At 37.4% G+C, this 13,498-nt stretch overlaps 2 protein-coding genes across 2 annotated transcripts in view; one reads left to right on the top strand and one right to left on the bottom strand.

The window, feature by feature from the left end:
- The window catches only part of ZFPM2 (zinc finger protein, FOG family member 2), a 483,882-nt gene that overhangs the window by 398,811 nt on the left and 71,573 nt on the right, over nucleotides 1-13,498 (top strand). The window lies entirely within an intron of this gene.
- On the bottom strand, nucleotides 9,868-12,094 carry LOC309791936 (ganglioside-induced differentiation-associated protein 2-like). Its single transcript, XM_082601150.1, is given in 3 exon segments — nucleotides 9,868-10,373; nucleotides 10,377-11,436; nucleotides 11,540-12,094. Coding segments are annotated over 3 exon segments (1,491 nt in total). The 5' UTR covers nucleotides 11,857-12,094; the 3' UTR covers nucleotides 9,868-10,259.

The raw sequence follows: 13,498 nt of genomic DNA, 5'->3' as shown, positions 1-13,498 counted from the left end.
TCTCCAGAGGGGCATATTCTGTAAGATCCTCCTGATTTAGTCAAATCCAGATACCAAAAGAAAACAGCCAGCCACCTCATATGCTTTTCACCAGTCTAAAAGAATCAGAGTGATTTCCCAAGGTCTGCAACCTTATTCCTTCCTATAGTATATTAACTTCCAAAGGATTTTAAAGAATACAGCACAACAGGGTAGTCACTTAAGGCGGAAAGTTCGTCTTCACCAATGCTGAGCCTCCTGTTGGAATGGATTAATCATCAAAGTCGTTTATTCTGTCAAATTCTCCAAGGGTGAAATCACACATCTTACCACTGGTGTGTGGAGCCGGCATTACCTTCATCTTACTGGCACAGATACAAACTGTGAGTAACTTCTATGCACTGCAAAGGAGGAAGTGCTGATACATTTAAAAGGGAGCTGCTTCTCCAGCAGCACCTGCCCAGAAGTTGCTGAAAAATTATACTCCATGCCTGTCTTTCAGTATTCTCTACTGATAGGTCAGCAGTTATTACAAAACTATCCTGATAAGAATCTGCTTGGAGCTTCTGGGATCATGTTAACCAAAATGGAACCACTGAGTCAGAGAAAAGCAAAGAGATGAATCAGAATAGCAAAAATCTCTTTCTTTTTCTGCCTGTTTATATCATATCCAACCTTCAGGGAAAAATCTAATTCTTAACTCTTTGCAAGGTTTGCCTCATCACCCCAGAGTTTATTCCTTCCCTGTTCTCATCGTCTTGCTGTTCTCTGATCACTGCCACACTGTCATTGTTTCTAGTATTTACTGATATTTATCTTATGTTATTTGTATTTCCTTTATATGCATTTCTCTGATTGATTATTTAGCTCTTTTAGGGTAGTAACCATGACGTAAATTTTTCTACGGCCTCTGCAGTATTGAGCACATAGTAGACATGTAATAAATTCTAGTCGGTTGACTGTTATATTAAATGGAAAGATATTGTTCTCAGGCTTTGGTAATGTATTTTTGTATTTAAAAAATAGTGTTTCACTTGAAAGTTATTGCTTCACTTATGAAATATTTTCTTTTACTATCCTTATAATTTAGAATAGAAATAGAATTTAAATTATTAATGTTTGGGATCAGAGAGAAACAAAATGCATGAATATTCACAGTGTGCTGTGGTTTCCTATTACACCTTCACATGCATTATCCTTTCACATCCAGGAGGAGTATCCCCAAATTCTAGTGGAGGCAGCAGACTCAGAAATGGTAAATAGCTTGTCTATCATTACACAGTTAAGAAGTAGCTGGGCTGGGACTTGAGCCCATGACATTTAACTCCTTGTTCTATACTCTTTCCAGCACAGTACCTACTACCTAGAAACTGAGTTCTTGTCTTTGTCAGTAAAGCACTGTATGACCTTAAGTCATGAAACCTCACTAAAAAGCTCTTAACTCAACTATAAAATAAAATAAGTAGGGCCCCCAAATTTAGTCATCTAAAATGTCGGGTCATGTTATTATGTAGTCATTGGTCACAGCCATCCTGAGCAGCTTGCTATCTGGGACTTCTAAGGCCTGGCTTCTAGAAGTAAAGATCTCTGACTGCAATTTGGTGCCACCTGGTGGCAATTGTTCAGTCTGGCTCAAGAATCAAATGGGGATGATTATGGATGTGGTGGGTGCTAGAGCATCTAGAATAGGGGCAATAGTTCCAGGAGCCTCTGGGTTCGTTGATACCAATTTTTCTGCCTGGGGCAAAAAATATTAGTCCTGGAGAATAACCCTCAGGCCCCATGAGAAAATGAGAACTTTAGTGTACTTCCATTTTCAAACTGTGGCTGGATGGAGAATGGAAGTCATTCACCAATCAGATTATATCTGAATTTACGTAATTGTCAGGCACATTATTGCAAGATATAATTGTACTTTGCATCCTTGTGCTAAAAATCTAGTGAGATAATGTCTTTGAAAAGGGCTTTTGCAAAGTGTAAGACACCAAAAGAACACAAGGGATTATCAAAAATTGGTAATTCCTTTAGAGAAAATTGTCCAGTGTTAATTATAAATATGACAAAGTATGAATTGTTTTCATAAGTCCATGCCTTCTGCTGTTCTGCTCTGTCCTTGCCTGATTCTGTCTTCGAAAGAATTCTGAAAAATAAAGTAGACTGATCCCTAGTTCAAAAACTCTTCAACGATTCATACCTCCCAACAACCCGCGTTGCTTATTATTAAAATACACTCCCGATGCCTTACTTTGCTGTTTATGTAGCCCCCCGTTTTACATATCTTTCCTTATTTAGCCTCCATAGCAATTGTATTTTACAAATGAGACCCAGCTGTAAAGAGATGACTTATTAAAGATCATCCATTTATTAAATGTCAAGTTCGATCCTCTAACTCAAAGTCCACGAGCTCCAAATATGTTACTCTTTTCTACTGCTTCTTCCTTTGTCTGATATTCGTGGTTCTGTATGATCTTGCCCCAAACTAGTTTTCCAAGTTCATTTTCAGCACCTTCTAGTTTATTCAAAGTTTTCAAATTTGAAATACTCTACCAGCTGCCATCTGCAAAGCTTACATACTTACAAAAACCCAAGAGATGGTAATGTCTGAATCAGCATCACCATCATCCTAATCACCAATTAACTTGTGCTAATAGTAATTAAGGTGCCTCACACTATAAATGTAGTATGTTAATTATGTGGTAGTTGGAATCACTATGTCTTTTTGCTCGTCTTGTAAATGATACAAAAAAAAGAAAAATACACACTCATGCACACATACCACAGACACTTCGGTGCTAAATAAAACAAAAGTGTAACCATAAACAAATCAAGCTTTATTAGGGAGGCTGTATCATATAATATAATCTGAAGTCTAGATTCAGACAGGCTTGGGTTTGATTCCTCTCTTGGCTAGCTAGCTAGCTAGCTAGCTATCTAGATATCTATCTATCTATTTATTTATTTATTTATTTTTATTTCTTTATTTATTTTTCTTTCTTTCTTTCTTTCTTTCTTTCTTCTTTCTTTCTTTCCTTCCTTCCTTCCTTTCCTTCCTTCCTTCCTTCCTTCCTTCCTTCCTTTCTGCGGTATGCGGGCCTCCCACTGCTGTGGCCTGTCCGGAGCACAGGCTCTGGATGAGCAGGCTTAGCAGCCATGGCTCACGGGCCCAGCGGCTCCATGGCATGTGGGATCTTCCCGGACCGGGAAGCCCTTGGCCATTTATTAACTTGTCACCTTGAGCATATTACTTAATCTCCCTGAACCTCAGTGTTGTCTTACGTAAAATGGGGATGATTATAATTGCAGAACCTTTATCATAAAATATTGGGGAAGAGTAATTTTAGATAATACATATAGAGCACTTACCACAATTTCTAGTAAGAAGTAAAACTCATTGTATGTTAGTTGTTATTATTGTTGTTGTTATTATTATCTTTAGCAATGTTGTCACCATTATTAGTCTTTACTCTCTTCATTGTGCCTGATTGTCTAGGTAGGATCAAAGCCAACTGGAGTGAATAATATAATTAGTAGACCGATAAGTGTCTCCATAGCAGCAGTCCTTTGTGATTAATATTTTATGATGGATTCCATTTTCAAATTAAATTTAACGGCCTTGATAGCTATGCAGAGGCCAATACTGAAATAGTGAGTTATCTCATTGGATAACTTTCTGTTAGAAATAATGGGTGTCAAGTTTAAGTGATTTTGTTTGACTTCACAGGGAGCCACAGCCATCCTTAATATACAAAGAAAACTTTTCCCAATGTATGAGTCACATTTAGATTATGCAGAGCATACATTTATTGGAAAGATGTACTAAGGTCCTCCAGTAACCTGGCCATAGTCAGTGATTGTAAGTTGAACTAACGAGCATCTAGGGATGAAAACAAATGGTTGGAAAGTCAACTTATTATCCACGTCACTCTGCTGGTGTTCTAAGGAGCTGTCCTGCATGCCTCCCGTTCTGTGTCACCCCTGCTTCATCAGTGTCCTTTTTCAAGATTCACTTTTCCATGTGTTACACATTTCACAAGAATTACCTCTCAAGTTTCCCATAAATGAATGTTGAAATATGATGAATTCCCTTTTTATCCAAAAGTTTAATCATAAGTTTACAGAGTTTTCTTCTTCAGTCTTATTTATGATTAATTTTATCTATGATTAATTTACTATTAATTTATCACTATTAATTACTCGTAAGAGCAGCATTCAGTATATTGTGCAGGTACCCCCAGTATATTTTTGTTAAGACCTTAGAGCTGCAGATCAAGCTAGGTCATTTCATGAAAAGTGTCTGCCATGTACCCTAACTGGCAAAGAACATCTCACTGCCATGCCAGTCAGCCAGATCACTCTTATTTTCTGTAAGGAGAAAGTCTGACTTTGTTTTCCAGTTCAAATAAACATGTTAATTCATGCCCCCAAAACAATCTTCTCTCTTCTGAATTCAGATCTTTAAATAGATACATAGAGAAAGCATAGAACCTTACCAAGAGTTGTGTCCCCTGGGAGGAATAAGCCACAGTCCACTTCATATTTCATATGTGCAGTATTTCAGCCTTCCTTTAACAGAGAGTGCATCCTAGAACCTTCCCTTTGTTTTGGCACCCTGGGGGGTTATAACACATTGCTGTGAAGCACTCTAAAAGTGGACTGTGCCTTTCATTTGTAAAGCCAGAAAAGGACTTCTGTGAATGGAAGGTCAAAGGAGAGAAACTAGTGAAAAGTACACTGATGAGAACCCTAGAAAATGATTCCCTTGAACCACCCATGCAGGCAAAATCCTGGAACATCTTCAGGGGCTTCCAGCAGTTCACATACCCCAGTTAAAAGACAACTGCCACAAGGCACAGAGCATGATACAAACTTGACATTCAATAAGTAGGTATGGAATGACTGGATTTTACCACGATCTATTTAGCCTTCTATATTGTATAATTCCACCAAAAAAAAGAGGTTTATTGTATTTTTCTTATAGCATTTCTCTGTAATGACTATACATTATATTTTAATATCAAAAAACTTCTTTTAAAAGTCATATACATCTGCTGATGAACCTAGTGGCAGGACAGGAATAAAGACGCAGACATAGAGAATGGACTTGAGGACACGGGGCAGGGAGAGGGGGAAGCTAGGGCGAAGTGAGAGTGGCATGGACATATATACACTACCAAATGTAAAGTAGGTAGCTAGTGGGAACCAACAGCATAGCACAGGGAGATCAGCTCCGTGCTTTGTGACAAGGGGTGGGATAGGGAGCATGGGAGGGAGGCTCAAGAGGGAGGGGATATGGGGATATATGTATGCATACGGCTGATTCACCGTGTTGTACAACAGAAACTAACACAGCATTGTGAAGCAATTGTTCTCCAATAAAGATATATTAAAAAAAGAAAGAAAAATAGGGAAAAATATAAAATACTGCTTTGAATTCTCAAGGCTGTCATTTATAGTTTTCTTCCATTCACCCTCTGTGTTTATTAGGCTCTGGTAGTTTTTCACTCTGTATATCCTTTTCAAAAAATAAAATGTAAAATAGGCACAATATTTTTTTTGTCCCTACCTTCCCCAGGCCTTCTATTCATGAATATTGCATTCTCAATTAGAGGGTTACTCAAATAATTTTACCCCCAAAAAATATATCTGGAACACAGATATAGTTAACCTTTGTAAATCTCTTGTTGCCATCTCACATGAAATTCAGCATAGCTGGTGTGATAATATTCTTTTTCATCAGAATCCTCTTGTTTGTACCATCTGTTATGGTAGCCAACTTGCCACATATGGGTATTGAGCAGCTGAGATGTGGCTGGTCTGAATTGAGATACGATATAAGTATAAAATACACACCAGATTTCAAAGATTTAATATGACTTTCTTATCTTTGTATATTTGTCTGTAGATAGATAGCTATAAATGTATTTAATATAAATTTAATAGACATAGTATAGAATTAATGAGATTATATGTTTCATTAAATTTTGCACAATATATACATGTATATTTTATACTATATAAATTGTATGAGATAATATTATCGTATCTCATTAAAATTTATATAAAATTATGTTAATCTGACAATGTTTTAGATATACTGGGTTAAATAAAATATATTATTAAAAATAATTTTACCTGTTTGTTTTTAGTATTTGAGTACAGCTACTACAAAATTTAAAATTACACATAAGGCTAGCAATATATTTCTATAGATGTTTCCACACTTTTGCAATACAAAGGCCTAATGTTTATCCCTGTCCCTTTGAAGTTTCCCTTTTTTTTCCCTCTGCTTGCAAAAAATTTTTAATTCCTGTCTATCAAAATATTTTCTAGACTAGGTCCAGATCCCTGTTTTATTGGAACATGGTAAATTCTTTGGATCTTTATTCCTATTAACTTATTTTTAATTGTTTCATTTTCTTCCTTAGATACAACTAGATTCTTGGATATAATTTCTTTCTCTACCTTTCTAATGCATTATCTAAAAATCTCTTTGCCTTGTTTTTCTAACACAGAAATTTTTAAGTTTGCATTTGCATAACTAATTGAATTGCCTGCAGTGTCAACTATTGTCTAGCTTCCAAGAAATCTTATTTTTCTTTTATAGTTGTTTCCTTAAAATTATTCCTTTCAGTCTTATCCAGACACTTTTGCATATCAACGGGTATTTCCTTATGGCTTTTTTTCCTCTGTCCCATATTTCCTTGTCTTCCTATCTTTTATTATTGATATAATTTATTTTCTGAAAAAAATTTGCATATTGCAAATCATTTTTAAAAGTATATGCTTCCTCTAAATCAGAAAGATGTACCCTTTCCCTACTTTTTAGTAAATTTTTCTGGGCTGTTTAAATTTACTCATTCTTGAATGAGAAGAGAGAATTAGAAATACCAGAACTGGTATTTCCCAGGAGACTAAGGCGATTGCTTTCTGTCAACTAGTAAATTTTTTAGGGAAAGTGGGTACTATTCACAATTGTATCAGTACTGCAGGCATAAATTGGGATGCATGGTCACCCTACCTTAACGTCATCGTCATGCTCTGTCACTTAAACAATGGTCCAATATCCTTTTCAGATCTATAGCAGGAAGGTAGGAGACACAGCTCAGAAGCTCAGAACCCAGTTTTTATGATTTATCAGGGTTTTGTGTATTGTATATGCTGCGCTAAGAAGGCTTCTCCTTGTCCCACAGATGAGACCTCCCTCTCTAAGCTCTTACCTCCAAAGGATGCAGTGCCCTAAGCAAATCTCTTCTATTTACTCTTTCCATGTATCATCTCTCCAAGTAGCTTTCTTTCCAGTTTTAATTAATTTTAGGGAAAGGAGTAGTTGAGTCTATGAATAGACATATGTTCTTATGAATAGAGGTGGGAAACAGTATCCTGATCATTTCAAAAAATGGAGACATAGTATCCCAAGATACTATGGAAGCAGATTACAGGAAAGAGAGAAGTAGTTACTTATTTTTTAATTATATAGATTTCTTCCATTTTCTGCTTGTCTAGCCATCAATTGCTTTGTTCAGTGTGATTTCAGTGGCCTTTTAGCTGGGGAAATTCCATCAATTTCTGGCAGTCAGCTGGTTCTGGCTCTTGGATGATTCAAGGATGCTGTGATTTTTTCATCTTCCAGTTCTTGCATGGGTATTTTAATAAAAATTGGAGAGGCTACATCATGATTACCAGTGACGTTAGATTTTAATTTTTATTGTTGGCTTCTATGTAGTACTTAGCATCCTGTAACATTGAAATCTTCCCGCTTCTCCCTATCTGGAGAGGAGAAAGCTGTGGGGAGCCTGATGTTCATAGTCCAGATTTATAGTGATAAAGAGGAAAATTAGGTTTTGTAATGTGTAAAGAAGTGATTCAGCAAAGAACAGCTAATCCCCAAAATCTTCTGGGCTACTCAGCCCTGGCAAGGAGCACTCTCTTGGTACCTTCACAGACAGGTCCCAACAGTAAATAACCAGGAGATGCTCTGCTTGTTTGTATAAGGATCTACTTTATACAAATACTGGTCAAGGTGATGAGGGTCAGAAACATTAAGATGGGATTCCTAGTCATAAATGAGTTTATAGTATAATAAGATGAACAGAATATCACATTGTAAGCATTCAATAAATAAATGATTTAGGTGATAAGTGCAGCAAGGACCTAAGGGAAAAGGCTGCCCACTGTGGGCTACTGTAAAGCATCATGATGGAAAGAATATGTGAATTAAGATCTGGCAGGACAGGAGTCCTCAGATAAGCTAGGAGAGGACATTAGAGGGGAACTGTGAGTGAACACTAGGGTAGGAATGTGTGTAGGACATTCAGAGGACAGTATGCAGAAGAGTTTGGAAAAGTAGACAGGGATTATATAAAGTAATGGCGATAGACAAATTTGGTCGCATGAGTGAATGGTGATAATAAGTTGACTCAGTTTGTAGGGCCTCTAAATGCCAGACTAATGTGACGATAATATATCTCCAGAAATGTTGAATCGTCCTCAAAATGATCCTTAATGATAGCGTTTAGATTTTAAAATGTTCACTGTACAAGTTTCTTTGTTTGAGATTTTGGTTGACTTTTTGCTTTTTCTAAAAGAAGCATCAAATGAAACAGTGTAATACAGGGGCTCCTAGGATGCCATTCAGTTCTTGATTTATGACACTTCTGACACGAAAGCTTTTTTTTAAAGTTACAAATACTTGTTTAATTTCTGTTTAAAGAATCAAGTAATTTTGACCTGTTCTCTCAGCTAAAGGTTTTGAAAATTTTGTCAACTATCAATAAATCAACACCAACTATTTAATGAATGAATAAATCAATAACCATCATTACCTAGTAATTTGCTCAGGTTATAAACTAATTAGACACTTACCTCATTGCCACTGTGGCTTTTAGTTGAAAAGAGGATAGAGAGATAGAAACAAATAATCACCACTCAACAAATCAGTGCTTTAATACAAGTACCTACCATGTGCCATGGAAGCACAAAGGAGGGAGTGACTGAAGTTGTCTAGAGATTTGTAGAGAAAAATTGCAGAGCAATCGCTATTCCAGGATCATGAAGGACAAGTGGAAATTCAACAGCAGGCAGAGGAAGGAAGCTATACTAGATAGAAGAAATGCCAAGTTAAAAAGCAAGGAATCCAGAAACATAATGGTATGTTTAAAAAAATCAAGCATAAACCATAATAGAAAAGAATATGAAAAGGAATGTATGTGTGTGTAACTGAATCACTTTGCTGTACAGAAGAAATTAACACAACATTGTAAATCAACTATACTTCAATAAAATTTTTAAAAATAAAATTTAAAACAAATCAAGCAGTTCTGTGTGGCTGAAGATTCATGGGGAAATGTCATGAGAGATGAGATCGGAAAGGCAATTTTGGGGCAAACTGTGAAGAGCTCAAACCACTCCTTGAACGAGTATGTAAATAAGTTTTTACATGGTTTTCATAATAAATTACAATAATATTCATATTAAGAAGAGATCATAAATTTATAGAAAATATAAGTTATAGGTTCTGGATTGGCTAAATATTTAGAGTCTCTACTGGAATTTATAGAACCTAGAGACTTTTTTTTTTTTTTTTGATGATAGGAAAAAGGCTGAAGAAACAGTCTTCTTGTTTTCCCCCCCTGTTGGGACCAGAACAGTGACAATCTTAAAACATACCATCTAAGGAACTTTAGTCCTTAAGTCTCGGTCTTCACTGGTGTGGTAAAATTCTAAGACTTACATTTTGCTAATGATTTTGGTGTTTTTGATCAGATACATTTCTACATCCTTGACCCCAGACAATTCTCTTTTATCATAACTGAATTATCTGTATAAAACGAAATTCCAGGGTCTGAAGCAAACAATGCATCCAATCAGCATACATTGGTTCTTTATATTTTGAGAAACACTTGAGTACACAAAGAAAGCGTGCAATGTTAAAGAGATGATGTGAACAATACTGTGGCTTGTCTAATGGAGAATCCAGTGTCCTTTCAGGAAACTGAAGATACTCAAAAGTTGCTCCCCAATTTCTATTAACAACCCTTGAAAAGTGAACATTTTCATTTGATACAAATATACAAATTTAAAATAAGTGCACAGTTCAGAATGGCCTACCATTTTCAGATTGCTTATGTGCCAGAAAATATACAGTCAATAAAAAAATACCAGAGAGGTGGGGACAAAAGGCTCTCTGGAGCTGTACAGCAAAAATGAATATCACTTCAATAGGTAGCGATCTCTGGAGAAAGTGGTGTCCTTAGAAACCAGTAGCACTTAAAGATAGCAGGTCACAAATCTGGTGATGGGGGATAAGATGTATAATAAGGCCCGTTTTCCCTGGCATCATATTCAAGGACAAAAGGAGGAAAGTCGATCTGTTCTGGCGAGATGGCAGAAAACAGCTAGTGGAGGCTGTCCACATAGTGGATTTTGTCCTTCAGTCCTGAGACAGAAAAGGTGGTAAAAAACCATGTTGATACCTTTGAACGAAATGTCAGATGAACAAAATAAACAGCCTTCAAATTCCTCTTGTACTTGACATCAACAACATCGTAGAGTTTCTTCAGGAAGTCAGAGTCCAGGTGACTGTATTCGCTGGTCAGTGTGTGAAAATACACTAATATGTATTCCTTCACAACAATGTGATCCATTACATGGATAAAATATAAGAGAGCCTTGTCCATATCTATTAATGTTACAGGAATGTTTCTTCCAACTACCACCATTACCGTGCGACCACAGTTATCAACACCTGTTTGGTATAAGGCTTTTAGAGAAGCAATATCAGATAGATCCTCAGATCTTGCTTGACACAACCAGCGATTATAATTTCTTTGATGCTGCTTCTGCAGGGCTGCCTCTGATAACTGTCCTTGAAGGATCAGTCTTCTCTGCTTATCAATATCTCCTTCCATTCGAGCAAAAGCATGAGAGCCAATGAAAGAGAGATCAACTCCCAAGCCTTCATCCTCCTCTTCTTGGTTGTCCTCCGGGGCACCAGGCTTTTCACTTATTCTTATCTGCCGTTCGGGTACCACAGGCTCCCCTTCTGCATTGCCAATATCTGCAGGTAGGTATGGCAATGAGCAACTCTCCTCCTTTAACGACCTTGGGAAGTACAGAGGTAGCAGCTTTTGGTAAGTAGCCTCTTCAAGTTCAGAGACAGCAAATACTACTTTTTCAATAGTCTCTCCGTGAATTTCGAGGAATCTCCTTACCGTGCGAAGTGCTATGTGTGTTTCATCTTCTAAAGGGTAACCTCGTTTTGCAGAATTGATGACACAGAATCCAACAGAAGACACGGACTGCTCTTTTGCCAGCTGAAGTACGTTTCTGTAGCAGCTGTATAGGGAACTCTCAGCAGCTGTGCGATAGCGGCTCTTGTACTTAGGTCCCACTGTGTGAATGATGAACCGGGCAGCTAGATTAAATCCTTTTGTCAATTTTGCTTCACCTGTCTGGCAACTACATGTGGAAAACAGATTCAAGTAAAGAATGGTTGTAGGAGACCAACTGGGAGGGAGGCAATGGCTGTAGTCCAGGCAGGGGATGACGCAGCACAGGCTAGGCTCTAAGTTTCTGGAGGTCCTCCTTCAAATCAGGCCCTGCAAGCATGAAGATACTTTCTGACACAGGATTCTTATCAGTAAGACTTTCATTGCTGGTATTCACAATAGCTGTACAGTTCAGTAATGCCACATCTCTTTTCCAGAGAACCACTTTTCCATTGATATCCTTATTGTAAAGAAAAGGTGATCTAATAGTCTCTTCCTGATACGTTTCAGCTGCAGTATCAGAAGTAGGTAATTGTTCTTCACAAGAATTGCCCCAGCTTGGTAGTGTATCCACATCCACAAACTGGGAAGGTGCACCCAAGGGATCCATGGAATGGGAACTTCAGCTTGTCTTTTCCCAAATTCCTCAGCAATTCAATATTCACTGTAGACTTTAGAGCATTCCGGAGGTCCCATCCGGGAGGTAGGCACGGCGGGTTAAGTTCCTCATGGAAAGCGGCCGAGCGGCATCCCCGGACAAGCCTTGCCAGGAGCTCGGCGGGCAAAGCAACCCAAGTCGCAGGAGGCTGGAAAGACCAGCCGCAGGAGCCCTGGCAGGCGAAACACCGCCTTCCGCTCTCGGCCGGCGCTCACCAATCCAGAACCTAGAGACTTTTGATTTCCAATGGTTTCAAGAGCCTAGACATTAATGTTGTATCACTCAGAATAGGCTGCATTAAGCTGCAATAACAAAGGATTCCAAAATCTCAGTGTCTTAAACAAGTGATGCTACATATTCATCAAAAGTATGCTCAAGGATTACCCCATCATATCTTTAGTTCATGACCCCAGCTGACAGAACTGCTCTCTGGAACAACGTGGCGGAGGGAAAAGAGATCGTGCTCAAGCACAGGCTGCTTTTTAAAGCTTCCAGCAAGAAGTGACACACATCACTTCTGCACACCTTTCACTGGCCAAATCAAGCTCCCTGGACAGCCGGTCAATGAGGCAGGGAGGTCCACTGTTCTCCTAGAGAGAGTCAGGAAGTACACGAGCTACCACGTGTCCAGTCTACATCACCAAATCACCCCCAAAATCCATCTCAAAACTTGAAACTTCTTGAATAATTCATTCATATTTTGTATTTGAGTGAAATCTTCAAGGTGAGGTCCCTAATGTGTTGATTTGCTACTATTAAATAGAGATGTATCTTTAAAATGCATTTAAAGTTGTAAAAGCAACTCCTCTTCTTCTCCCACTCTTTGTCAATGTTCATAAAACAGCTGTATGCCAGGGCGCTGTGCTAGATGTTTTCAAATGCATTGTCTCATTTAATTTGCAGAACTGGGCAGCGTGTGTTAGATACGAAGGCTCTGAAAGCTTAGGTGACTGTCTGAGAACATATCGCTAATAGGTGTATTAAGGTTATTTTTAAGAGACCCACAGTATCATATATCTGATGTTCTCATGGAACTGTTAAAGGGATGTGAAAGTGTTATCCTTGAAAGTGAATATTTTAAGGAATTACTTAATTGAAATAAAATATTAATTTTAAATTATTTATTTGAAATACTTATTTGAAGTTTTGTTTCTGTAGGTAGTTGTTATGTATCTCTGAAATTAAGTTCATTAATGTCTATCTTATAACTAAGAAGTGCTTAAAATAGGGATGCAGTTTACCAAGTAAAATTTAATGGTTTATGATTTTCTTTGAGCCATCTATACAATGCTTTATTTCTTTCAACATAATAATAGTGTTAAATTTTAGTAAATCATTAGTTCCTTTACAATGTCCTATGTTTCCCATGTATTAAAGCCATAATTATAAAGCTACTTTGATTACATTATTATGAAACATTTAGTCGCCCCTATGTTGCCATACTGATCTACTTTAAATTCCTCATTAAGAGCTTAAATAAATGGCTTTCACCTCTTGGCCTCATATAACTTGATTCTTCTTATGTTCCCCAAACTTCTCTCTTATGACTCATTGTCATGGAACAAGTTCTCTTTTTTTTTCTTTTTTTTTTTTT

Source organism: Mesoplodon mirus, assembly GCF_964341445.2.
Source record: "Mesoplodon mirus genome assembly, chromosome: 16".
NCBI lineage: Eukaryota > Metazoa > Chordata > Mammalia > Artiodactyla > Ziphiidae > Mesoplodon > Mesoplodon mirus.
The sequence above is the reverse complement of the archived record's forward strand: the minus strand, read 5'-3'. Positions and strand labels throughout refer to the sequence as shown.